Source organism: Pteronotus mesoamericanus, unplaced genomic scaffold (assembly GCF_021234165.1).
Source record: "Pteronotus mesoamericanus isolate MK-2021 breed Mesoamerican mustached bat unplaced genomic scaffold, CSHL_Meso_final contig_1018, whole genome shotgun sequence".
In the NCBI taxonomy this organism is placed as follows: domain Eukaryota; kingdom Metazoa; phylum Chordata; class Mammalia; order Chiroptera; family Mormoopidae; genus Pteronotus; species Pteronotus mesoamericanus.
In genome coordinates this window covers 3,265,731-3,293,340 of record NW_026555002.1, presented here as the reverse complement: position 1 = coordinate 3,293,340, position 27,610 = coordinate 3,265,731, and the positions used below count along the sequence as shown (strand labels likewise).

Below are 27,610 nucleotides of genomic sequence, written 5' to 3'. Positions count from 1 at the left end.
TGCCTTTGCTTACACTGTTTTAGGTGGATCACGACTGGATCTTTGGTGTATTCTGAATCCCCAGAATCTCTGATGAGCACGTCACCTGCAATAAAGGAATGTAGGGGACCACCAGGGTCTGATGATGAGGAAGTGGACAGATCAAGGGGCCCTGGCGTAGGTGACCCAGCTGGTGGAGGAAGAAACAGGGGCAGAAAGGCTGATGGACACCTGCTGCCGGGACGGCCTGACCTGGAAAAGGGCGTGTTGGAGGGGTCAGAATGTGCCCGCCGTGGGGGGGGGGGGTAAGGGGAGGGGAGGAGCCCGGGTGGAGGCAGAATGGTGTTCTAGAAGAGCAGAATGGAGGGGAGGACTGGCCTTGGCTTTATTTTTAAATTTCAGGAAAAGGGATTGGCTAAATAAAGAAGGGATTGAAGATAAAGAGGGTTTTCAGGGTAAACTGAATGAGGATTAAGTGTAGGATATACATGTAGGAGGTTGCTTCTACATAATACCATATTCAACACTGCATATACAAAAGGGGTTTATATTTAATTCTCAGTAGTTAGTGTTCAGAAAATCACAAAGATGGGTCCATTAGAAATAGATTCTGTCGCTCTTTTAATTTCGTGGGGCTGCCATGAGAAATCACACCGTGGCTCACACAACAGAAATGTGCTCTCTCACACTTACGGAGGCTCGAAGTCTGAGGTCAGGGCTCCGTCAACACGGCTGCGCTCCTTCCCGAGGTCCGTTGCAGGGATTCTGCTCTTTGCCTCCTCCAGCGACTGGCGGCTCCCGTGACGGGTGGCTGCGAGGGTTCCTGTGGCATCACTCCGCCTCCTCTCCGTCTTCACACGGCCACCTCCCCCTTTCCCGCGCCTTCTCTCCTTGTTGACACTGGTCATTGATTTAGGGCCCACCCAGAGAGTCCAGGATGATTTCATCTCAAGATCCTTTATGTTTGCAGAAGACTCTTCCGAATGAGCTCCTGTGCTCAGGTTCTGGGGATTAGAACATGGGCATATCTTTTTGGAGGGCGTCATTCAACCCACTGCATCTTAGGAAGAAATGCCAAAATAAGGATGGTGTGAACACGTCACGTTTTATTCTTCCACGCAAAAGAAGGCAGCCCCGGTTCAGTGTGGCAGCCCCGCGGGGTCATCTGGGTCCTCCCGGAATTCCCCTCTCCTGGTTCAAGACGGCTGCCAGGGTGCCGGTCGCCCAGGTGCCCTTTTGCGAGGTGCGGGACAGGGAGGAGAGAAGACAGCGTGTTGCCTGGCAGGGGTATTTGGCCTAGGCCATGGGCCCCCCACTTTCTAATGGGTTTGTGGATATGGCTGTATTTTATTAAAATTGGTTTCCATTGCAGTCCTAAGTATTTCATTTTCTTTTTTTTAAAACATTTAAAAAAAATTTTTTTAGAGAGAGGGGGAAGGAGGGAGAGAGAGAGGGAGAGAGAAATATCAATGTGTGGTTGCTTCTCATTCGCCTCCCAGCAGGGACTTGGCCTGCAACCCAGGCATGTGCCCTGACTGGGAATTGAACTGGCAACCCTTTGGTTCACGGGCTGACGCTCAATCCACTGAGCCGTACCAGCCAGGGTCCATTTTCTACATTTAGAGACATTCTGAGAAGGGGTGTATGGACTTCACCTAACTGTCAAAAAGTGTCCATGGCAACAAAAAAAGATGTGTGTGTGTGTGTGTGTGTGTGTGTATGTTTACACATATAAATTTCAGTGTAAGTGAATGGGAATTATAGTGTCATGTAAGATACATAGGCATAGAGAGCTGCTTCTGCAAAATACCATATTGAAGTCTTTCAGGACTCAGTCACGTGGCTGTTGGGACAGGCTCCAGCATGGTCCCCTCCTGGCACCACCCTTGTGCTGGCCCTGAAGAGGCCACGGCAGAACAGCCACACCATGTGAAGAGCGGAGTGCTTTTTCATGCCTTATATTAGAACTTCCTTTTCCCCAAGTGATATTGTTGGAATACTTTATGGCACCCAGAAGCTCCATGAGGTGCGTTATAGAGGTGGCTGTCTTTGTTAGCTGTGTGACTTAGGGCAAGATGCTTCAGCTTTCCCAGAACTCAGTTTTCTACCCTGTGAAATGGGCATAACACCAACCGTCTCCCAGGCCATTTCAGCGGCTCTGCATAGAGCACCCTCTCAGTGTTTCCTCATTTTTACCGCCCCTGCCACTCATCACCTCTAGGAGGAAAGTAGTAAGGTCCACCTGGTTGACACTCGGCAGCCACTCTCTTGTAGGGACTCCAGAGGGTTCCAGGCGAGGCATTTCTGCAGTGTCGAGAAAGCAGCACCTGCTGCTGCAGAGTAGAGGTCTGGACAGAATGATTAGTATCCTTGCGAGTTCGCGGGCTGTGTTACTGAGACAGGAAGAATGAAATGTAAAGAAAGCCAAGTGTGATTGGAAATACAAGATGCCTTTGTTTAATTATCTTTATATTTTATTTACATGTGGTTTTCCTTTTCATTATATTTTTCCTGTTTTTATTGCTCTAAATAAAAAGGAAGCTGTGTAATGGTTTAAGTAGTATTTCTAGTTGTTCTGAGTCTTGTCCACTTAGCCCCTCTGTTTGTTGAATGAATGAAGCTCCATAGCGGCCCTGCGCAGCGCGAAGCCATGGGCCCAAGTTTCCCAGCTGTCTCCAGCCGACATCAGCCTGCGGGGGGCGGTCAGGCTGCTCCTTCTGTGAGGAACCCTGCCCTTTATTCAGGTTTCAACATCGGTGTTCCCTCTCAGCTTCTTTGTGGCTCAGCTACTTCCTGGGCAAAACCCTCATGCTGGTCTCTAGCTCGGAGAGAGGAAAAGCCAGACACGCACACGCACACCCCCCCCCCCCCCACCCCCCCGCCTGCCCGCAAGTTTACCTGTGTGGAAAAACTCTCCAGTTTCTGTGACTGCCGGCCTGGATCTGGGACAGGGAGAGTGTGGGCTCTCGGGCTGGGCTGTCCTATGACTCCTCTGAGGCCAGAAGCCCTGCCAGACAGGAAGCCCCACATGGGGAGAGCAGCACCTGCCGCCTGGGCTCCCTGCCACAAGCGAGCCCCCCGGTTCCTGGTCGCGTGCAGGGCTCCAGGAACACCTGACCCCACATCCTGGCTGTGCCAGCTGTCCGCTCTGGGACCTCGGGCCTGAACACCGGGGGCCTCTTCCTCCCGCTGGCGCAGTGGGGGCAGTACTACCTTGCACAAGCTGGTGGGGCGAGCACCTGGCACATAGTAGGTGCTTAGTGAATTAGGTACAGTGATTGTCAGTGGACAGTAGAGCAGAACTGGAAGGGCAGCTGCAGAAGGACATTGATCCAGTGAATTCTGTGCTTTATGATCCACGTTGTTCTCAGTTCCAAGAAGCAGGAAGAAGTGGGCGCTGAGCCCAGTCAGTGGCTCTGTGTTTGCCGAGTGTGGGTTTTGCTGAAGGCAGCACCTGCCTCTGTGGCACAGATGGTCCAAAGAGCCAGTGACTCCACGTGAGGTGTCTGCTGCTGGCCACCTGGCTGGTGAGCTCTGGGACCAAATGTGGTGCCTGTTCGGTTGATCTAGAGTTGGGATGGGAGAAGTCGCTGTTGCTTGTCAGGGCTGTGTGTTCCTAGCAAGTAGGGAAATCGATGAAATCCAAGCTGTTTTCACAGTACTAGAGAGAGAAAGAGAGAGAGAGAGAACTGTTAATACTTCTAATTATCTCCATTTATGACTGAGAGACAACAAACCCTCAACAATGGACAGTTGAAAGATTATAGTGTTTATGTAATGAGTTTTAGAGAAAAGAAACAGTGGTGGAAGTACGTGGATTTGATTGAGTTTTTCCCTTTGGGTGTCTAGGAAATGAATACTTCTAGTCATTTTTTACCCAGTGTCCTTTGACAAATGCCCCAGAGCTATGATTGAGCCAAGTTTTGTTTGTCTCTGTTTTTCCTTGAAAGTTGTGAAAATGGTGTCATTCTGTCCCAGGATTGGCTGGCATTGCAGAGTATGTAGAGTGGAGGGATCTTTTTAATTCCTTGAAACAATTTAAATAATTCCCTGCTCCGTGGGAGGGGGGCTGTACTATTGTTTATTGACTCAGTAATCCCTCCCCATCACAACTCAAGTACCTGGTTTGAAATGTAAACTCAAAAATGAAACATGTGATCCTCCACCCCCCCCCCCCCGGCCCCTGACTTTTATTTTTGCCCCCAGATCGGGGAGGACAGTAGGAGCTGTTGTACAAGTTCTGTACAGGATGTTTAGCTAAAACCTCAAGACCTCAGGCCAGTGTGGAGGCACTCAGATAAGGCCAGAGCGCCCTGCTCGGAGCGACTCCGTGGCTGCGCCCAGACCCCCCTGTCCCTGCTGGACGTGTGTTAGGGGGCTGCCCGGCGCCAGCGAGCCGTCTCTGCAGCTGTCCCGGCTGTGGGCGTCTAAGGACGGTGGGTCCAACCAATTGACAGTCGGAAGGTGGGAGTGGTGGTGGTCCCCGCCCCATCTGTGGAAGGGTGGAGGGACTCTGACCTCGGGGCAGGAGCCCTGGCATCTGTCCTGCCCTGACACCGAAAACGAGAACCACGTTCTGGTCTCGCTGACCCTGGAGATATTCCCTGGTCCATTGCCAGCTCTGGCTCCGTCTTCTGAGGAATGGACTTTATGCTTTGCTTTATCAAGTAGTATCTAATCACACCGAGGGACAGGTTGGGTGTTTGTTGTTCCCAGAGCCGCAGTGCTAGTTCGTCCAGGGCACTGCCAGTTCACACACCCTGTTGTAGATCAGTTAACACCCGTTAATGATTCTCGGCACCCACTTTGACTGGAGGAAGTTTCCTGGCTTGGGTGATCAATTATAAGGTCACTTTAGTCATTCAAAGAAAGGTTCATTCTGTCTTTTAAGGAGTATTCCGGTGTGCTAAGATAGGTAAATATTAAAAATATTTGTATAACTTAGTGGAGGCATTATTGCTGCCCAGCAGACAGCTTGATGAATTTACAACCCCTGCCCCCCGCCATGGAAACTGTCGCTGTGGTCAGGATGACAGCAGTTCAGTCCCTGGGAGTTTCCTTGTGATCCGTCCCTGTGTGGACCCCGCCCCCACAAACATGTCTGTTTTTTGTAGATTAGTTTGCATTTTTAAGAATTCTGTGTACATTGAATAATGATAGTGTGTCCTTTCTTTCCTTTTTTTAAAACGCAAGCATCTGGCTGCTTTGGCTCAGCGTAGTGATTCTGAAATTGGCCATGTTGGCTGGATCAGGAGGGCGTCCGCTTTCCACGGTCTGTTGGTCCACGTGCCTGTTGGTGGGCCTTGAGCTGTTTCTAGTTCGGAGCCATCGCAGACGAAGCTGCCATGGACAGGTCTTTGTGCAGACGTATGTTTTCATTTCCCGTGGGCAAATACTGGGTGGGCCAAAAAGTCTGATTAGTTTTTTTCTGTAAAATAAAAGACATGTTTTTCCTTTTCACCAATAAATTTATTGACTCGGATATTTTGACTATGTCGGCTGCCGCCCATGATCGTTCTCAATTAATGTCTTGATTTGATCGCTGTTGGCTTCAGCTGGCTTATTCAACCTTGGCGCGTCTTCCAGTGAGAAATCTCCAGCACAAAACTTCACAAACCACTTTTGACATGTTCTGTCAGTCACAACACCTTCTCCATACACTGTGTAAATCTTTTTTTGCGTTTCAGTTGCATTTTTACCTTTTTTGAAATAATAAAGCATGCTGAAAATGTTGTGTATTTTTTCCTATCTTCAGTATTAAAATGGCTACACAAAAACCCACCAGTTTTGATAGGTTTTTTTAAACAAATACACACTGATATGACAGCTGTCACAATACAATCTAACAAAATTGTTTTTAATGAAGTTGAAGACAACTAAGCGCTACTACAGCCATCTTATGGAAAAAACTAAAAAAAATTTGGGCCAACCCAATACCTAATAGCAGAACTGCTGTGTCATGTAGTGGGTGTGTGTTGAACTTTCTAAGAAACTGCTCAACTGCTTTCCAAAGTGCTCGGAACTTCACATCCCCCAGCAGTGCGGAGGCGCGCCAGTTGTTCCGCACCCTCGCCAGCACTCGGTGTGGCCAGTTTTCTCATTTTATAGGGCCTGACAGACAGTGGTATCTCATCGAGGTTTTAATTTCCATTTCCATGATGACAGATGATGTCAGCGTCTTTCATGTGCTTATTGGCCATTTGTGTGTCTGTCTTTTGTGAAGTGTATGTTAGAATCATTTGCCCATTTTTCTATTGAATTTTCTTATTGAGATTTAAGAGTTCTTCACACATTCTGGATATAAGTCCTTTGTATGACAAATGTGTTGCAGATGTTTTTCCCGATCTATGGCTTGCCTTTTTTAAAATGGCATCTTTAGAAGAACAGCCTCTCTTTTTAGTGAAATCGAATGTTGAATTTACCTTTTTTTTTTTTTTTAATGGTTCATGCTTCTGTGTTCTATCCAAGAAAACTTTCTGTGCCTCAGCTTCTTTTAGAAGTTTTATAGTTTTAGGTTTTAGAGTTAGGATTATGATTCATAGTTAATTTTTGTGTAATTTGAGGTAAGAGTTGATATTCAGTTTTTCCATATGATGTTCGATTTTTCCAGCATCATTTGTTAAAGAGACTTTCCTTTCCCCATTGAATTACATTGATACCTTTGTCACAAGTCAATAGACCATACATTTGTAAGTCTATCTCCACACTTTCTCTTCTGTTCCATTGATCTATATGTCTACCCTTATTCTAATACCACACTGCCTTGATTACGCTAAGTAACTTTACAGTAAGTGTTGAAATCACATAGGGCACGTCCTCTGTGTTCTTTTTTCCTTCCCTCCCTCCCTTCCTTTCATTCTTCTAGTGCTCTCTTTAAATTTTGTTCTTTCTTAAGCTTGCTTTGGTTATTCTAAGTCCTTTGCATTTTCATGTGACTTAAAATTAACTTGTCAGTTTCTACAAGAAAAGGCTTCCTGGAATCTTGATTGAGAGTGCATTGAATCTATAAATCCATTTGTAGAGAATTGATGTTAATAAAATTGAGTTTTCCCCTGAACACAATGTATGACATATCTCTGTATTTATTTAGCTCTTTTAAAATTTCTCTCAGCAAAGTGTTACAGTTCCCAGTGCAGATATCTTTAACCTCTTGTTAGATTTCATTCCTATGTAGTTTGTTTTTTTTTGTTTCTATTAAATGAAATTTAAAAAATTACTTTCCAGATATTTCCTGCAAACGTGTAAGAATATAATGGATTTTGTGACCTTGGAAAATAACTTACTAGTTCTAGTAGTTGTTTTGTAGATTCCTCAGAGATTTCCACATAGACAGTCCTAATATCCGCAAGTAGGGACAACTTTACTTCTCTCTGACCCGCACGCCTTTCATTTCTTTTTCTTGCCCTCCTGCTAGGACAGCCAGTGCGGTTTCGCATGGAAGCAGTGACAGCCGTCGTCTTTTCCTTTCTTCTGCTCCTAACCGGAAACAGTCCAGCTTCTCAGTGTTAGGGAGCATGTTAGTTGTAGGCTCTTTATAGATGCTGTTTATCAGTGTGAGCATTTTCTTTGTTTGCTGAGAATTTTCATTATGAATATATGTTGAACTTCGTCAAATACTTCCTTGCATGTTTTGAAGTGATCATGTTTTTTCTCCTTTATTTTTTTAAAGGGGCAGATTAAGTTGATTGACTTTCGAATGTTAAACCAACCTTGCATTCCTGAGCCAAACCCTATTTTCTGATAATGTATTAATTCATTCATATTTGGGTTCAGTTTGCTGTTAATTTATTAAGGATTTTTGCATCTGTATCCATGAAAGATACTGATCTTCAGTTTTCTTTCTTTGTCAGGTTTTGGTGCTTAGGTTAATTAAGCTGGCTTTATAAAACATGAACTAGCATCATAAAATAAGGGTCATTGGTCTGATAAAGTTTGGCATTATTTCTTTGTCAAGTTTTTGCTAGAATTTGCCAGTAGAACTGTGCAGGGCTTTTTAGGGGGGAGGAGGTTTTTGACAGTGCCTTTGAAATTTTTTGATAATGAATTAAAATTTTTAATGGATATGGGTTCTTCCCAGTTCTTGTCTCTAAGGTCTATATAGACATCTTAAGTGCTGATTTCTGTTTGTTGGAGGAAGAGGTGTGACCCTCGTGAGAGAAGGGGTGTCCTGGGGCTCCCGGACTCTCCGCATCCCAGTGCCCCAGGGCCGTGCCTGGCACAGAATCGGCGTTCTGTAAATCTTTTTTAAGGTCATTGGTTTACTGCGGCTGTGTTTCTCCCCCTTTGGCTTCTCTGGGAAGCTCTTGTCTCCTCCATCCACTTGGGGCTGGCAGAGCTGTGCCATGACAAAGACAGGTGTCTCCTAAGGCCAGCTGGCTCCAGCTGGCCACATGCCATGGCCTCCCGTGTGGCTCTTCCATATCTGGTGATTTGTCCACAACCCTGGGAGACAGACCCCCTCGGTCAGGGCTTGCCAGGGAAAAATAAACTGTAGCCCTTTTCTGTTTTAGTCTTTTAAAATGTTAAATCCTGTAGTTGGAATAACTTCTTTTCATTTTTGAAATACACTAGAAATACCAGAGGAATACAGGAAGCTTGGCCAGAGGAAAGGGGTAAACTGTCTGAAGCTTGGAAGGGGGTTACAGACGAGAAGGGTTATTCTTCCTGAAAGACGGTGACCTTGAGTGTGACCTACCTACCCAACTGGGAAAGTTCCCTGAGATCCCTTTTTCTGGATCACTTACAAATGAGAGCCCCTGACTGACTACTTCAGTCCCTCGTGCAGTTAGAGGAGAGGCTGATTGCTGTAGAAAATTTAGAAAATAGCAGAAAACCAGAAGGAAAGGGAAAAAATCCCCTGTTCCACCCTGTGAAAGTTCCGTTTTCCAGGGCGTGTGTCCTGCCCGTTAAATCAACCACCCTTTCTCCATCTCTCCATCCTTTGTTACGCAGTACTGCCATATAAACAGGCCCTTTCATAAATTGTTTGTAAACCTTGTTTTCCCCTTTGTTGGTTTGTCTGTTTTCTGGCAGCACAGCATGCTGCTTGGTGGCTAGTCAGCGGTTTACTTAGCTCATGAATAAAGGTGTGCACCGGACTTTGTCCCAAGGCGTTGGCCACCTGGCGAGTCAGCAGGTGGGGGTGTTCTTACCTTGGGCCACTTGGCTCTGGGATATCTTACCTGCCTAACCGGCCTGACCTTCAGTGGTCAGTAAAGTGCTTGGCTGAACTTGGGCTGCAGAGGTTGCTTATGAACCCCACCCCTCCCCGCCCCTCCCCTCCCCTCCCCGCCCCTCCCTTCGGTACTTGTTACTGTAATGTTACTGTAGATGCTCCTGGGTGTAAGCAGATTTAACATCAAACCATCCTGGAGAAACATGGATACATTATGGTAGCGTTTCTACCTTGCTCCCTCCATCTCCAGGATCCACTGCCAGGGTACTTTGAATTATATTTTGTGATCACTGGGATAATATTAGTTGGAGCTAATGACTTGGAGCTCATTGTTTTCTTTGTGCAGTAGCCAAGAGGGAGATGCGGTTAGTCGTTTTTGCTGTGGTGTGTGTCTGTAACAAAAAATACGCGGGTCCAGCTGCAGTAATGGGGTGGGGGGCAGGGGGGCTGGCGGGTAGTTTGAGTGGTCTGCTCCAGTTCGTCCTTTCCCGTGAGACTTACTATTATTATTGTAGATAAAAATAGTCCTTTTGTAGAAATGTTAAGGTTTGCTGCATTGCCTTATAGCAAAATCACTTGTAATGCTTTACCCATGCTGATTGTTTTTATTCACTTTTTTATACAGATAACATGTTCATTTGAACAAGTACCATACCCCAAACAAACAAAAAACACTCAAAAGTCCGAGATTCTAGATATGAATACTGTCCCACAGACCTGTGGTTTTCAGACATGGGTGGGATAAGGGGGGGGGGAGGTGAGATTGGCCCACAGAGGACTTTGGCAGTTGGACACATTTGGGGTTGTCACAACTGGCGAGGGCGGGGGGTTGCGAGGGTAGGCGGGAGGTGGGAAGCATATGCTACGTCTACGTCCCGGTTGCTGCTCCACGCCCCGCACTGCTGTGGGGGCAGCAAAGAATTGTTTAGTCTCAAATGCCAGTCGTGCCGAGGTTAAAAACCCTGGTACAGACGAATAGGGTTTCGGGGTTCCTGCCGACAGCAGGGTCAGTATCACACACCCTGACTGCGACCTGCTTTCTAAACTTGCCCCATGGCGCGCATCTGGGTCCGTGAATAGGCAGCCTTGTCATCCTTTTTGGAACTGGCTCTGAGGCGCACTGTTGCACGGTCGAGTCACAGTTTATTTCCCCACTCCTTAGTTTTTGGAGATGGAGGTTGTTTCTCGTGTTCTGCTGTTGGCAGCACGCAGGTTTTGTTTGTATTTTGCCTTCTTTGTGTCTGGTTCCTGTTTCCCACCTGCTGGTGCGGAGATCCCTTCTGGGGCACCACCTCCACCCCTGGTGCCCTCCCTGGTGGTGGTGCCTGCCCCTGGGCTCTCTGCCTCCCCGGCCCCTGCTTAGGGGCGGGCGCTGACCCGTCTGTAAGGCTTCCCGCCCACTGAACACATCGCAAAGCTTAATGAAGGAAGCATGGTTGAAACACTGAATAGTTGAGCAACCTCAAATATGTTTTTCATAATTCGGGTTTTGGTATTACTTTTGGCTTCATTTTACTTTTTATTCCTTTTTAAAAATCTGTCTTCTGATAGATTACATGTGATTTTAACCTCTGACCCAGTTGGCTTTGCTCCCTGCCGGGGCGTCCTGCGTTCCTGGGCGCTGGTGTCTTCAGGGGGGCTGGGAGGTGGGGCAGAGCGGGCGGGAGGCTGCTTGGCTTTGAATGCCGGCTGTGGCCCCCGAGCAGGTCAGCAGCTGTGGTGGTGGCCCGTCCCCTTTGCCCTCTGAAGCTGCCCTGAGTGGAGGAGCCGTGTGATTCCAGGAGGAGAGAGTCCTGTCGGCAGCTCGTACCCAGCCCCTCTGGGGCGGGGCAGCAGGCAGGGCTGGAGGCCTGGAGGTCTGGCCTGTACCCTGCGGCTGCTTCTGCACAGGAACCTCCAGAGGCTGGTCTGCGCGGGTCTATTTTTGTGTTTCGTATGCTCTCCATGAGGAAGTGCGTTGTCTACGCACATCCAGCTGTTTTGAATAGTCTGTGTCTCAGGGGGTTTCAAGGTAGGGATTCATCCAGCATTTTGGGCAGCATCTGAACAGCAGGATGTGAGTAACAGGAAGTGACAGAAATCCCCGAGCGTGCCAGATGCTTATTCTCGGCCACCTTTCCAAGCCCTGCAGGCCAGGGAGCTATATTTGGGAGAGCATTTCCAGGGTCCTGGTCCTGTCCCAGCACTGTCTCCGTCTGCTCGGGGTCAGGGGCCCATCTGCGCGGGGCTGCTCTGTCACTCTGGCGTCTCAGGTCTGCTTTGGTGCTCCACAGGCTCTTGCCCATCAGTTTTAAAACTCAGCTCTTGTTTTTGCTGGACCACCCCAATTCTGGTTCATTTCGAGCAGCTGGATAATGTTTTGAAAGAGGAGGGCAGCAGGTAAGAGTTCCAGGTGATGGTAGGTGATGTGGGAAGCCTGCGGGAAAGAAGTTCAACTGTAGGGATTTAAAATGGAGTGGAAAGAATTGTGGGTTATCAGGTGCATCTCTGAGGGGCTGACTTTTGTATTTCTTACAAGGGGAAGGCTGGGGTTTTTAAAGCCATCCGCTTGGCGTATGACTTCACCCACATGCAAGAAACATTTTTTAGCCCCTACCTGGCCCGACAGAAAGTATAAAGGCCAGGTAAGCTTCTCTGTGATGGGTTTCTGTTGTTGCGCTTTGTCACAGGAGGAATTTCCCCCTAGGCCCCCGAGCAAGTGCTGTGGAGCCTGGACGCCGCCTGCTGAGGTGGACCTGCCCAGGGGGAGCGCTTGCCCCTTGTTCAGCCCCCTGGGAGGGCGGGCTGTCGGCCCCCAGTGGTGCAGGGCGGTGCTTCGGCCGGTGCCCCCCAGATGCTCACAGCACTGCTCGGGCCTGCGCCCAGGGGTCTGCTGTGACTCTGTCCTCCCGCTGCAGGAGCGGCTGCGGAGCCGGCTGTTTGCTCTCCTGCGTTGTCTCACGGCTCCTGTCGCTAGCAGCAACAGCAGCCTGCCTCCCTCACCCTCACCGTCAGAGGGACCCAAGGGGCAGGCGCTGGCTGATACCCGCTTTGCAGGTTAAGAAGCCGAGGCCCAGAGAGGCCTGCCGTTGGCAGCGGTGGCTCAGTCTGTTGTATCCGTCGTGCAGTACTGCCCCCTGTGCCGCACACCAGCCTCGTTGGGGCTTACTGAGCTGGCTTGTCCTTTGCTGTACGGCGTGTATCTCTGTGTGCTGTGAGGGCCCTCCAAAAGGAAGCTTCTCGGGTTCGATGTCAGCTTCAGTGGCTGCCACCCTGACAATTCATGGAAGAGGAGTCGTGCTGGTAGGGAAGGTTTTTTTTTGGTCTCTGAAGCTTCCTTGTGAACGGTCCCACTAGTACCTCCCTCTTCTTCCCTTTGTAAAGAATCCCCCTTATTTTCACACTCTCAGCCAGCTCTTTAGGGTGACATCTGATAGGCAAATGAGGCGCAGTTCTGTTTGCCGGAGCCACAGGGCAGCCCGTGGGGCCTGCAGGTGCTTAGCAGCCTGGGGAGTGGGAGCGCCTGCAGGGCGTGTGTACACCTGTGGGGTCTGCATGTGTGCAGGTGCGAAGACCCAGCTGCGGCTCTGAGATCCGCCCCGCCCCCCCGCCCCCCAGCAGCCTCTGTCTGCGGCGTGGCCTCAGACTGACCCACTCCCTCTTGGAAGGCTGGACTCTGTGAGGCGAGCTATAAATTTCTGTAGTACAGTAAAGTATCTGTAGTGTGTGTGAATAAATACATATATAAGTGCATATATACATACAATAAACTATTAAGGCATACTGCATGTGTCTCCGGCACTGGCTTCCATATTTTAGCATATTTTTGTGCCAAAACACTTAAAATTTTATTCATTTATTTTTTATCCTCATCTGAGGATAGTTCTTTCATTGCTTCCAGAGGGGGAGGGAGGGGGAGGGAGAGCGAGTGGATGAATATGAAAATGAATCTGTGATGTGAGGGAGAAAGATCCATCGCCCCAACAGGGGATCTAACCCCTGATCTGGATATGTGCCTTGACTGGGAATCGAACCTGTGGCCCTTCAGTCTACAGGATGATGCTCCAACTAATGGAGCCACACCAGCTAAGGCTAAAACATTTAAAAACCATGAACTATGTCAGGCATTCAAAAAGTAACATAATGAACAACTATGCAGGCCTCCTGGCCTGGGAAAGAAACACTCTGGGTACCTGGGCTCCCCGCCTTCCGTCTCCTGCCTTCCCGCCCTCCCTGCCCAGGGGCCACCTCTGTGCTGAGTTTGGTGTTTATTATTTGATGGCATGTTTTTAATACTTCCTTTACTCACGTATAGGTGTAAACAATAGTAGTATTTGGTCAGTTTTAAAATTGAATAAATGGTGCAACTTACTTTTTTCATCCAGCATTATGTTTCTGAGATTTATCCATTTGGCTGTATCTACCTCTAGTTAAGTGGTTCAAGGTTTAAAACAACAGATTTCTGATTCCTAGATGAAATCAGAATTTCTGGGGAGTAGGACGTGAACTCCAGAGCCCTTTGTACGTGGATCCCAAGTGGAGCGCCACAGCACTCACCTGTTAGTGTTTGTGGTGTGTACATAAAGTGGACCGCTGTTGACTTTACTTTTCCTTGCTGTAAACAGTGCCACCCAGAACGCACGGGAACATGGCACAGGCTGCGCGAGAGTGTGTTTCCGAGGGTAGAATTGCCAGGCGCACTCATCTGCAGCCTGATGAGCTTGCTCTCCAGAACTTGACATTAAAAGCCACCTGCAGCAGTGGGAACTTGGGCCCGACCTCATTTCCTGTTTTAATGTAGCCCAGTGGACGGCAGGGCGAAGCCCTCATTTGTGGGATACGGCCTGTGGACATGGGGCCTTGGGCGGTGTGGCTCGGCCGGTTGAGCATTGTCCCCTACACTGAAAGGCCGCCTGTTGGACTCCCAGTCAGGGCACTTGCATGAGTTGCGATTTTGTCCCAGATGGGAGGCAGCTGATCAATAATTCTCTCCCATTGATGTTTCTCTCTCTCTCCCCCACCCCTCTCTCTAAAAAAAATCAGTGAACATGCCCTTGAATGAGAATTAAAAAGAAAAAAGGCATTGGACTGGGGCACGATTCTGATAGACACATCAGCCTGGACAGGCCCGGGATTGAACTGCCTCCCCGACTCCACTGCACGGCCTGTCTGCGGCCCGCCCGGCCTCAGTCCCAGGACAGCGGCCCTCCTCCAGCTGGGGGCGGGGGCGGGGGGGGCGGCGCAGACAGCCTGTCAGGAGACCCTGCCACCCTTGAAGGTGCTTCGGAGTGTGTCCCCCTTTCATCTCTTGATGGGACCCTGGAGCTCCCTTCCTGAGGGCTTCCTGACTTCTGTCCTGGCCCTACACTCAGTTTTTGAGAAAGCGACCAGCAGGGATGTTTTCAGGCCTAGGTCGGATGGCAGCCTTCTGCCCAAAGCTCAGTGGCTCTCATGGCGCGCAGTGGGCGAGCCTGTCCCTGCAGGCGCTGCCAGGCTCTCTGCGGCCGCCGCTGCGCGGCTCGCACCTGCTCCGGGTCCGCACCAACTCTTCCCTGCGAGGTCCTTCTAGCCCTTTCCAGCGAGCCCCAACCTCCTTTTTCTGATCTTTTTTCCACAGACTTAGCATCAGCTACTGTTTCCCATACCATATAATTTACTTCTTTATTATATTATTTATGTCCTGTATGTATTTGAGCAGGGATCTTGTCTGTTTGTGTAAATGAAATTTTTCCTGAGAAGAAAGGAGGACTTTGGAGCCTGAAGGAGAGGGTTGTGTGTGGGAGAGGAGGTGAGGTGTGAGGTTGAGGGTGTGGTCTCCCAGCGGGGTGGGGGATCAGCGTGAGGACACGTCTAGGTGTGTGAGCGGGACCCCCAAGGGGTCGGTCGGGTGGGCAGTGGGACCTGTAGGCCTTGGACTGGGGGTCCGCTTGTCTGGGTGGCAGTGCTGGTTGCTCCTGGAGGGCGCTGGCTGTTGGAAAGGCGCTGGGGCCCACCCCCAAGGAGTGCAGTGCTGTGAGGCGGGCCCTGGGTCTGCAGCTGCCATGGGGCTCAGCTTTGCCAGTTTCCCGGGCACTGCTGTGTGCAGAAGCGAGTCCCGCCACTTCCGGGCTCCGTTCTGGGCAGGCTTGAGCACCAGGCCACGTGTTGCTCCGTGACCCTCCTGTGCACTCGGACTCCGGCGTATGGAGATTTGCTTTTCTTTAAGAATGTGTGCCAAAGGCGTGTCGCATACTGTTTTCTTGGCAAGTCAGATGTTTCAGGAGCTTGCACTGCCTATTTAATGAGATAAGATTGCACTTTTAATTTGTGCTGAGACCACAGATGCCCTTGTCCGTAAGAAGTAGAGCATTGTTCTGGGATGACTCCCAGTTTCCCCATCTAAACATCAGATGTTGGAAAATGTTGTTTGTTGTTGTGGTGACTTATTTTTAATTAAACCTTTTATTTGGAGAGCAATGTAGATTTACGCAGAGTTGAAATAGTACAAAGATCTTCAGTATCCTTTACTCAGTTTCCCCTAACAGCACGTCTTGCGAAACTGCAGCGCAGCATCACAGCCAGGATGTGACGTAGGCACAGCCGAGACCCAGAGCGTCTCCATTCCCACCAGGACCCTCCGGTTTCCTTTTGTAGCCGTGCCCAGACCCCTCCTTCACCCCGGCAGCCGCTGATCTGTCCTTTCCGTAGTTTTGTCCTTTCAGGTGTGTTACTGTGTGTGGCCTTTAGGGATCGGTGCTTATCATGCAGCCTAACTGCCGGGCGGGGCCCCGTGCCACAGTTCCCTCTATTGCTGAGTGGCAGTCCATGGACTGGGCGAGCTGCCGCGTGTTTAAACATTTACCGCTGAGGGCCAGAAGGGCGCCTGGGTTGTTTCTTGTTTGGGGCGATTATGAATGAAGCTGTTATAAACATACAGGGACAGGTTTTTGTGCCCAAGTGTGTTTTTGCTGGGCTGTTTCATAGTTGCATGTGTGGGTTTTAAAGAAATTGCCAAACTGCCTTTGCAGAGTGGCTGTGCTGTTGGACATCCTCGCCAACGATATGAGCCAGTGCCTCCATGTGCCCTTTCTCTTTTCAAGATCTAGTAGGTGTGCAGTAATTCCGCATCGTGATTTTATCTTACTCAGTACTCCCTCAGTGGCTGATTATGTGGAATATCTTTTCTTGTGCATATTTGCCTCAGTAAATCCTCTGAGGCCACCAATAGGGTATGGGCGTCTCTACTTGGCCTGCCATAAACACCGTCAGTGCCGGAGCTCCTGGCTACCGTGGGGTGGGGTGGGCATGGGGGCTGCAGTGCTTTCGTGGTGTTCGGCTGCAGTGGAGTGGTGTTGCCTGAGTACTGCTGTTGACATCTGTCTTGCTCATCTGCCCCTTTCATGGTCCCGTGGCAAGAGAGAGCAGGCTTTTGGAGGGTTTTAAAGTTTTTTCTGTGTCCGTTGATGTTTCTGGCTGTGGCCTCTTCAGCTCCACATCTGGGATGTCGGGGGCAGAGAGCCCAGGGAGCTCAGCACTGGGGCGCCCCCCAGCCCCATGGCCCAGCCCATCCGCCCTCTTCTCTGCACCTGCAGCCAGCTCCGCATGTGGTTCACATCTGCTGTCCAGGGCTTTAGCCGCACTCAGCCAGAGGAGGACAGAAAAGTGTGTCCAACCATCTTCCCAGAAGCAGAAGTCTGCCGGTTACTTTTATACTTTTTGGATCCATGAAATCTGACAAGAGTGTCTGAACAGCTCCCAGTCTGGGCTGCACGTCCGTCCCTGCGCGATGTGGCCTTTGTCCTGTCCCAGGCTCAGGGCCTCGCAGTTGCTATTGCTGAGGCTGTTTGGTTTGGCCCTGGTTCCAGCATGACAGAGTTTGCAGGATCTTGGTCTTCTGTCACTTAAGGTCTCATTTACAAATGACGGGCGCAGCTCAACCTGTGGTCAGGAGTCTCCGGCCAGGAGGGCGTTGCTGGTGAGCCATGAATTGCCCTTGCCATCGCCCTTCGGGTCTGACTCCGTCGCCTCGGAACTCTTGGGAAGCCTGGGCCGCGCGGGAGGGGCAGTGGTCACATGACTTGGTGAGATGTCCACACCGTCCTTGCGCTGATCCTCCAAGCCCGTGTTCGTGCCAGAAAGGAAGTGGCTCCTTTGGAGTGAGCCTGGGAGGACTCTTCGCGAGTGCCAGTCCCTCCCCTACCTTTGGCCCCACGTTCCTGGCACTGCTCACGCAGCCGTCTCTCAGGGAATCCAGGTGGGGAGCTGCTGTGGGTGGGCGGGTTGGGTGGGAGCGGCAGGAGCCAGACCTGGAGCCAGCCTGCTGGTGCCCAGCCCCCTCCTTGTCAGCGATGGGGCTTTGGGCAAGGCACTTGGTGGGCCTCAGTCTCCTCTCAGTATCTGCCTCCTCAGGGTGCAGGGAAGATGAAACCAAATGTGTGTTAACACCTAGGAATTTCCCAGGACTGCTGAGTGCACCCCGGTGGCTGCTGCCATCGTCTGACACCCTACTGTGGCTGTCCCTGTCACATCAGCTGGTGTGTTTGCAATTCAGGAGTATACCTTCTTGTCCACCTAAACATCATGTCTGTGTGTGCCCAGCATGGCTGTTTCTCCTTGACTTCTGAGAGGTCGCTTGCTTGTGGCTGAATAACCCTCTTGGCTAATTCTCCCAGGGCACTGGGAGGTAGTTGTCTGGCTTGGGTATCAGAGATTCATTTGCAGTATCTCGGTATCTAGGTATTTTCTTTTATTTCCTGGAAGGTCATTTTTTGAAAGGATAAAGGCAAAAGTTCTTATTTCAAATAGAACTTTTAAAGTCTTTTTGTGTGTGTGTCTTTAGCATATATTCTAAACCTAAGACTTTTAAAAAAATAATTCTGTTTTTGAGTAGATAATTCATGTGCATGGCACAGAACGCAAAAGGATAAGAAGGTATAGAGGAAATTTCCTAGCCCCTCAGAGGTGACTAGTGTTGCTTCCATTCCCTCGCCCGGACCCCGCAGTTTGCTTTGAGCACTGAGCCGTGTATCTCAGAGCGTGCTCCCTGGGAGTGCGCAGGGACGGGGTGGCTCCCGTCTCCCTAGCGGCGCTTCACTGCAGGGACGCGCGCCATTCATGCAGCCCGTCACCTGCTGGTCCTGTCTGGGTCGGTATTCGAGTTGTTCCAGTCGTTTGTCTTCACAGTGAATGTTGCCATGAAGAACCTTGTGTATATTGTACGTCACTTCCCAGGAGAGGAGTTTGTAGGATAAGTGTATGAAAGCACTGTTGCTAAGACAAAGGAGTTTATTCTGAAGTGTGCTAGGGTTCACCCAGTGTTCTCCATAGGAGCTGAATTAGTTCACAACCCCAGTGTATAACAGCATGTTACCAAAATGTTGATCTCTGGGAGGGGGAAAACAGATGTCTCATAATTTTAATTTGCATTTATTTTGTGAGTAAGAGTGAACACTTTTCATGTGTTTAAAACCCATTTCCAACACTTTAATAGCTCATTTTTAGCACTTTTTAAAATCAGAGCTCTGCCAGTCTCTCGCAGTCTTCATTTGCTTCCATCGCAAATGAAGCAAATGAAGTGCCTCGGCGTTGTAGGAGTCATCGTGCTCCTGCCGTCGCCGGGGTTGGGGGGCTCATCCCCTCGCTCGGGAGCGTCCTGTCGTGTCATGTGTTCCGGTTTGCCGGCCGGGCCTGGCAGGGCGTTGGGGCTGTGTGCGAGCAGGCCTGTGGAGGGTCGTGGTGCCGTCCTGACGCGGACGTGTCTATGCCGGGCGTGGGCGGAAGTCCTGAGCCACAGGGGATCGCGGGGTCCACTTGGCCAGCTCCCCCAGTGGCTGCATCGGGCTGCCGCCCAGCAGTGCAGGAGGGTGTGCGCTGTGCCGCACGCCCGCCCCGCCCCCGCCATCTCAGGCCAGCCACGCTGAGCGGCAGACGCCCGGGGGTTCACCCTCCACTTTCCAGCTCACTCTTGAAGTTGAGCGCCTCTCCACGGACCTTACTGGCCATCTGTGAAATAGCGGCTCAAGTCTTCTGTTCATGTTTTTGTTAGTTGGTCTGCTTTTTTTCTAACTGATTTTTAAGGTCCTTTAATCTCAGGAAAATTCCAGCAAGAGGCTAAGAATTTAGTCTGTGTTTTGCTCCTTGGGCTTGCCTCAGGGACCCTGTGGGAAATGCACCACCGTTTCTGTTTTCCCTCCCTGTCTGTCCCACCCTGTCTCTGGTCCTCCCGCTGCACGGTCTGGGGTGTGCTTCCTCTCAGGCTTGTGGGTGTCCCTCAGCGGCCTTGCTCGGGGGTGCGACCGCCCCTTCCCTCAGTGCCGGTCTGCCTGCCCCAGCCCCAGGTCCTGGCTGCGGGGGCTGGCCGCTGACCTGTCCTGTCAGTGTTCATGCTGTCACCTGGGTTTTCACTGGCATTTAATTTTTAAGTTGATTTAGTTATGCGAGCTGTTTCTCACCTTACAAATTTGCTTGAAAAATACAGACAGAAAATATTTTTTGGTCTGCAAAGCTTTTTCTGTGTGAAGGCTTGATTTTGGGGATAGTTCTAGATGTTTTCTTCATTCTTGGTTTCTAGCAGTGGCAGTCCAAACAGAGGGACACTCTTATTACTGTATTTTGCTGTGCATAATGTGATCCTGTGCATAATGCGCACCCATGTTTTTGTGCGCATTATACACGGCATTATTATAGCCATTATTATACCTGTGGTGTGTAGTCACTATACATGGCAAAGTATGGTATTCCTGAGAGCTCCCCTCCTGAACCCTGCCTTCCTTTTGCTTTGTGAACTGGGTGAGCGGCCACGAGGGAATAACCTGAAGGGCTCCTCCAGCACCTGCTTCTCTCCTGGGCCCGGCCCTGGCCCCTCTGTCCTCAGAGTCAAGGGACTGAATAGGGAGCCCTGTCTAAGACATCTCTCTGAGAAAGCCTCCCGCTTTCCTCCTGAGAAGGCCCCCCGCCAGCCTCACCGGTCTCACCCTTGGGCCCCAGGGTGTGCAGGGCTGCCTCCGGGGACCCAGGGGAGGTCACGCCTTCCCAGGCGACGCAGTCGTGCCCGGCCTGCAGGTGGCTCTAAGTTATGCAAAATAAAGTATAGTATCTTTCTGAAACTATTTATTACGCTGATAAAAATGTTCAAATATTAAAACTCACCCCACAGTGAATAAAAAGAAGTGTTTGTTGAGCTTTTTATAGTGAAGAAAGTCCTACGACCGGCCATTCTCCAGGCCTGGAAACACGAACTCTTGTCTCGGTGGGCCGGGTGTGATCGGAGAGAGGCAGAGGCCCGTGTGTGTGTGGTGGGTGGGAGTCTTCTGGAACAGTCCTCATGCTGTGGGATGGGGCTCCTGGCCCCAGAACAGTCTCAGGAAGGTGTTCTGGGAGGAGCCTGCAGGAAGTAGCGGAGAACGACCGCTGTGGGAAAAGCACCCTGTGGAGCCCCTGCCCTAACCCACCGCCACAGCATGCTGGGCCGGGGCCTCGCCGTTAGAGGTGGCCCTGCTCTCTGACCAGCAAGTGGAGGCACAGGGAGGGAAGGCAGCCGCGCCAGCTTGCACGGCTTGTCAGGGCTGCAGACCTAGGGGCGTGTCCCCAGCGCTGTGCTGGGCCCTGTGCTTGCTTCTGTCTCCATTTGGCTCCGTTCAGTTAGCAGCCCTATCAGGGAGCTGTGACCATCCCCCTTTCCCAGAAGAGAAATGAAGATGGTGTATCTGCATTTCCCTGCCCGTCAGTGGCTGGGGGTTCAGATCCCAGTCTGTCTCAGGCTTCAGGGGGCACAGGGGCTTCTTAAAAAAGCTGAATACCAGGCTCTTAGCCATTTATCTGTTGGTCGGTGTTTTACTGCCTGTAAGTAACTGCACAGGCTAAGGAAGTGATGCCACTTACCGTTTGCTTCATTAACATCTGTAAACGTAGTGGTTTTGTCTGCGGCGGCTTGCTGCCTGGCGGTGCCCCGCTGCGAGGCTATTTCAGTGACCCCTGCTTCCTTGGGCACGTAGGAGCTGGGGGCCCGAAGCTCCATCTGCGGAGCTCTGGACTAACGTGGGCTCTTTGTCTGTACAGGCTGTCACGGGAGTAGTGGAAACAAGACCCAAAATAGAACAGGACGTGAAAAATCTCATTGTTCTCTTCTGTGAATGTCCTATTGCTCAACTCCTAAAATAAATCTAAGTTATGCAAAATAAAGTATAGTATCTTTCTGAAACTATTTATTACGCTGATAAAAATGTTCAAATATTAAAACTCACCCCACAGTGAATAAAAAGAAGTGTTTGTTGAGCTTTTTATAGTGAAGAAAAGTCCTTAAGCACCGACCCCAGGCCATTGCCCATGGCCCAGCTCTCGCCTGGCCTGGCCTGGCCTGGCCTGCCTACCCTCCAGAGCACCCCGCACGTGACCCCCTTTGTCCTCATGGCACATGTCAGTGTCTGAAATCTCTTGTTCGCCTGTCTCCCCAGGCAAACTGAGTCCTGTGGGATCAGGCGCCCTGGCCTGCCGCGTTGAGCCCGCGCCCCGCCAGCGTTGGCGGGGCGGGAGGAGGCACGGCCAGTGCTGGGAGGGGCTCTTGGTGGTGCGCCTGCCCCCACCCGCCCTCCGCCCTCACTTCTCCAGTCTTGTCTTCTGTCTTGCAGCCTCTGCGCGCCTTACACTGTCTTTGCCTCTGTCTCCAACCCGGCCTGGCCCCTGTGTGTGTTACCCCAGTTGCCCTGGTTACATGAAGGCGCGAACAGCGCTCCTCCTCATCCCAGTTTTCATTATCCTCTCCGTGGTTAAGCTCTGTAGGTGGTTTATGGAAATCACGAAAGAGGCCATCTATAAAACACTGTTTCTGTATTTTCTGAGCTGGAAACCGATCACCTTATCATTAAACTGGGTGTTCCTAAATTGGGTCTTCCTAATATAAATTAAAGCTCTAAGGTGGGCAGAAATCCGTAAGTTAAATAACACTACTGGCGACTTCCTGGGGAAGCATCATTTCCCTAAGGCTGCTGGTGGAACGCAGAACGGCACAGCCCCTGGGGAGGGGAATTTGATGACAGCTGGCAGAGTCACCTGTGCTTTTACTGCGTCAGGGCTGTCCTGGGGATCTCTCCCCCAATACACTGGTAGAATGCAGGAGGTCTGTGTCAAGGCTATACCGCTGCTGCGCCGTTTGATGCACCACAGGCTTTTCAATGCCGTGACACCTGCTAACGGAACAGTTGCACAAGGCTTGGCACCGCCGCAGCACGGGCCAGGGGCGGCCGCCAGGAGGTGGAAGGACCGCTGCTCGTGGCTGCCAGCGTGCGGGCCGAGCCTCGGCCCGGGGAGGAAAGCAGTGGCGGCAGAAGCATCTGTGGGCTCCTGGCGTGAAAGGGGGTGTGAAAGTATTCTTGCATTAGCAGGTGTCTTAAGAATGGAAGGGCAGACTGGAGTTACTTATTTTTTAGGGCCACCTTTGGGGGAGGCAGGAGCTGGGATGGAGGGGAGAGATCCAAAGCTGGACTTTTGCACGTACCTTACGTTGTAGATTTGACTTTGGAACCATGTTGTTATTTTACATCATTATAAAACAAAATTAAGTAAAAGGTTATAACTTTAAAATTTTGGTAGACATGGTCAGTTTTTTCTAAAAAGTTTATATCCCGTTTACTCTTGTCAGTAGTTGAGGAGAACCCTATTCTCCTATGTCTTTGCCATCATGGAATTGCCATCTTTTAACACTTTGCCATCCTGTTAGATAAAATTTTCGTTTGCGTTCCCTGATGACTAGAGTAGTTAAGCATCTTTTTATTTGTGTATTAGCCATTTTGTATTTTTTTCCTCTGAAATGTAAATTTATAGCCTTTTTTCCATAAAAAGGACATCTTCTGTTGATTTGCAAGAACTTTTTATACGCTGTGGATACAGTTTGATTTGTTGATTATCACCAGGTTCATGGCCTCACTCCCAATTAGGCTGCCGGGGCCTGCGTGCCCTAGCGGGCCGTCTCTCAGCTGCCCCCGTTAACAGGCTCTGCGCGGGAGCCTGGACGTGCGGAGCACGTGAGGTGCGCACGCCGCCCTGGGGCGGTTTGGACCAGGCTGTCCCTAACTGCCAGACAGATGGCAGTTTGCGAGCGATTGGAGCAATAGCAGCTGTTTCCTGTCCTTTACATTTTTTTTCCTATGGCTTACTGCTATGTCTGTGCACTCAGTAGTTCATAAATGTCCAGGTAAGTTGGCTTCTAGTAAATGTATAAACTAAATTTGATTGTCGTTTTGGTTTGAGATTGTTCTTGGTTTTTAGTGTTCTGTTCAATAGAATATCTTAACTAAACAGTTGCTTTTCATTAAAATATATGCAGTGAAAGTCAGCTTTAGAGGTATTTTTATGGTTGGTAGCATTTGTACTTTGTTCATGGATATAATGAATACATTCCTTCCTCCAGGTCATCACTCCGTGTAGGAAGCTCATCTTATGTGCTGATAACAGGAAAGAAATGGAAGATTGGATTGCAGCTCTGAAGACTGTCCAGAATCGGGAGCATTTTGAGGTAGAAAAGAAAAAGTCATCTGGTCGCACTTTTCTTAATCCCCTGCCCCCAGGGCACCTCTCATGTGTGGGTTGCGCGGTCCCGGCACTTGATTTCTCAGCGTGCTCCTCGTGCGTTAAGGGTGTCCGCCGTCCCGTGACCGTGCCTTTTATGACCCTTCCCCCTCCCCTCCCCGGACATCACTCGAGTCCTGCGCTTGTCCCGGTGTTTGAGAATGTCAGAGGCCTGCCTTACCTTCGCCGTCTCTCTGTCCTCCTTCCAGCCGACCCAGTACAGCATGGACCACTTCTCAGGGACGCACAACTGGTACGCCTGCTCCCACGCGAGGCCGACCTACTGCAACGTGTGCCGGGAGGCCCTGTCTGGGGTCACGTCCCACGGACTGTCCTGTGAAGGTGCAAACGATGTGTTGCTCTGCTGGGAAAGGTGGCCCGGCCCTAGATGTTCAAACATAGTCACCTCAGATCAGTCAGGAGTAAAGTGATATCCCTGATTACTTATTGTACCTACCGAGGAGTCTTTGATAAATTATTTTCATAGTAGTGGAGCCAAGGAGAGAAAGGAAGCGGTAAGGAGACATGGAGAGGAAACGCAGAGGGTGCAGAGGGAGAGGAGTTGAAACTGTCTGTCGGCCCAGGTGCAGCCGCCCCCTGCCCCCCTCCCCCCAGGGTAAACTGGGCTGTGGATGGGGACACTGAAAACTGCCCTCCACAGCGAGGGGGCGGGGGGCAGAGGCAGGCGGCGGCCACCCTCGGGCCAGTCCCCTGTCGCCTGTGGGTATGCACCTGGGCGGTTGAGAATGGCTCTTCACTTTTAAATGGTGAAAAAGTCAAAAGACAGTGACTATTTTGTGACACAGAAAACCATGTGGAATGGCCATTTCGGTGACCGTACGTGAAGCATGGTCCCTGGCGGCCCTTGGGCTGCGGGGCATGTGGGGCAGCTGGGATGGAGGCTGTGCGTGGCCCGTGGAGCCTGCGCTGGTGACTCCCTGGCCCTTCCCCGAAGCCTGCCGACCCCTGGCAGTGCTGGGGGCCGACTCGCCCCCAGATCGGTCTCTGCGTGTGTCCCAGTAGTTAGTTTCTAACTCGGGAGCGCCGCGCGTGTTCCAGCTGTCCCGGAGGCACGGTGGTTCCCCTGGACTGGCTCCTCGAGCCGGGGAGCAGCTGCCATGACCGAGGCTTGAAGGTGCGTGTGTTCATTCTCTCACAGTGTGCAAGTTCAAGGCCCACAAACGCTGTGCTGTGCGTGCGACCAACAACTGCAAGTGGACCACGCTGGCCTCCATCGGGAAGGACATCATTGAGGACGAGGACGGGGTACACGCGGGGCCCTGGCGGCCCGGCGTGGCCCTCCTCCTAGTGTTCTCGCCCCTGTGGTTCTGACCTGTCCCTGCTGCGGGGTCGGGGGCTCTGTGTGGGCCTCTGGGTGGCATGCTGCACCCAGCCTGGGGCGGGTGTGGCGGCGGGGCTGCCCTGTCCTCCCTCTGCCTGTGCTGAGAAGGGCATCTTGGCCAGGGCCTCGTGGCGCCTGTCGGGGGGTGCTGGGACGCGTCCCGAGTGCGTGCTTCTGCTTGGTCCGCAGATTGCCATGCCTCACCAGTGGCTGGAGGGAAACCTGCCCGTGAGCGCCAAGTGCACGGTGTGCGACAAGACCTGCGGCAGCGTGCTGCGCCTGCAGGACTGGCGCTGCCTGTGGTGCAAGGCCATGGTGAGCACGCAGCCCCTGGCTCCTGTCAGGGCCCCGGTGGGGACAGCAGGCCGGCCCCCGCCTCCCGCAGCTGCAGGCCACGACCCTTTGATGCATGGAATCCCGTTGCAGGTGCACACGGCGTGTAAGGAATCCTTAGTGACCAAATGCCCGCTGGGCCTGTGCAAGGTGTCGGTCATCCCGCCCACGGCTCTCAACAGCATCGATTCTGATGGTGGGTGCCCCGGCTCGCTCTCCGTGCGCGCTTCTTCCCCTCGCTGGACAGGCTGTGTGGTCGGGAGGAGGGCAGGCCCAGTGTCGGGGGAGGGGCTCCTGTACAAAGGTGGTGAATGGTGGCCTGGTGGCCACTGGGAGGGCTTAGGATGTGGGCCGGTACATCTGTTAGGGGCACGAGTAGAAACCGGTCGGAGACTCTTGTCCGTCTCTGATGTGAGCTGTTGAAGTCGTGTCTCCGTCAGCTGGTCTCCACCTAGTGGCAGATATTAGTTCGCATGCTGTCCATGGCTGCAGTCACTTGTCCAGAGGGTATGGGATGACAGGCATTAAAAAGTGTGAGTGGAAAGGCGGGAAACTGGGCCACGCGTCTCAGAGGAAACCAGCTCTTCAGGTTTAGAGCGAGAGGGAAGGACGGAGCCGTGAGGTGCTGGTCCTCCTGAGCTCCCGAGTCCCCGTACAGGTGGTGCCAGACTGGATGGGCTCTCACTCTCTTCCGTGTGGGAAGGTGGCGTGGAAGTGAGCCTGGTGCCTTGGGCTGGGTTTGCAGGCGGCACGGGACCTCGCGGTGATCTCTCCCCGTGTGGTTGAGAGCGTCCTTCTGTCTTCCCTGGTGTCCAGTTTCCCTCTGTCCTTTTCCGTCCTCACCTCCAGGCTTCTGGAAGGCCACGTGTCCTCCATCCTGCACCAGCCCCTTGTTGGTCTTTGTCAATTCAAAGAGTGGGGACAATCAGGGGGTGAAGTTCCTCAGACGATTCAAACAGCTGCTGAACCCTGCCCAGGTCTTTGACCTCATGAACGGGGGACCACACCTCGGGTAAGCCTGCGAAATATATCTTTCCTGGAGTTAAAAAAATTTTTGAAGGTAATGCATGTTTATTTTTAAAAAGATTTTTTTGTAAACATTTTTTAAAGATAGATTTTGTTTATTTATTTTTTAGAGATAAGGGAAGGGAGGGAGAAAAAGAGGGAGAGAGACATTGATGCACGAGAGAAATATCAGTTGGTTGCCTTTTGCACACTGCCAGCTGAGGACCTGGCCTTCAGCCCAGGCATGTGCCCTGACAGGGAATCGAACCTGTGACCTTTCAGTTTGTGGGATGAAGCCCAACCCACTGAGCCACACCAATCAGGCCTCAAACATAAATTTAAAAATAGGAAATAAAGTCTGTGTTTCTTGAACCACCACCTCCTCAAATTCCCACTCTTAAGAGGTACCCACTCTTAATACAGTTGGTTGTCCTTCCAATTTTCAAATGTGTCTCAGGTGTGCACACACACTTGTGAACTGAGTGCGGGCCTGTGTTAACCTGGCGTGGCGCAGCACGCCATTCAGGTATGTCAGTGTGCAATGGCGTGGGCGTTTTCCTGAGCTCAGTGGTTACAGACCTGCCTGGTTTCCATGGCTGCTTAGTACTGAGGAGCCTTTTTCATGCAGTGAGGTCAGGCAAGAGGTTCTTTATTTTGGAGGCACTACAGGTTGCTCACCCTGCAGGTGCAGTGACGCGGACGTGTGAGGGCCTGAGTGTCGGCTCGCTGGAGGGCTGATGTGCGTTCTCGCTGGTTTTGCATGTTTTTGATAGGTTTGCAGAAAACATTTGCCTCTGCAAATTTTGTTATTTGAACTAGCTCCAGTTCAAGGTAGGAGCTCTAAGAGCCTCCCAGCTTGTTAAGAGAGTTGTTCCGGACATTTACGGTGGGAAGCACTGCAGGACCTGTTCTTCGTGCATTGTCCTGGGGGGTGGCTGAGTTTGGAGCAGGGACTGCTGTGGCGGAAGCGGCAGTGGCGCGGAGAGGACACGGGCGGCCCCGGGAGCCCGGGGTGCTGGTTTCCCTCTGGCTGCAGCAGGGCGCCGCCGGAGACAAGTCCCGGGGCCGCTTCCCAGTGGCTTGTTCATGGCCGCACTCGGGAGACTGGCAGCACTCGGGACATGGCCATGGGCAAACTGAGGGACCGAATGACACAGGAGCACGTTTACCGTTGGGTTCAGAAATGAATCATTTTAGTTAAAAAACGGGGCCGGCAAAGGGATCAGACAGCTCTCGTCGCCCTCTGCCCGACAGGC

At 51.3% G+C, this 27,610-nt stretch overlaps 1 protein-coding gene across 3 annotated transcripts in view; it reads left to right on the top strand.

The window, feature by feature from the left end:
* DGKD (diacylglycerol kinase delta) overlaps positions 1-27,610 on the top strand; it is a 93,532-nt gene that overhangs the window by 40,844 nt on the left and 25,078 nt on the right. For all 3 annotated transcript variants that reach the window (XM_054571338.1, XM_054571348.1, XM_054571330.1), the window contains exons 4-9: positions 23,517-23,621; positions 23,884-24,016; positions 24,834-24,940; positions 25,206-25,331; positions 25,443-25,545; positions 26,199-26,361. In XM_054571338.1, the coding sequence (XP_054427313.1) occupies positions 23,517-23,621; positions 23,884-24,016; positions 24,834-24,940; positions 25,206-25,331; positions 25,443-25,545; positions 26,199-26,361 (737 nt within the window). The remainder of the gene's footprint in view (positions 1-23,516; positions 23,622-23,883; positions 24,017-24,833; positions 24,941-25,205; positions 25,332-25,442; positions 25,546-26,198; positions 26,362-27,610) is intronic.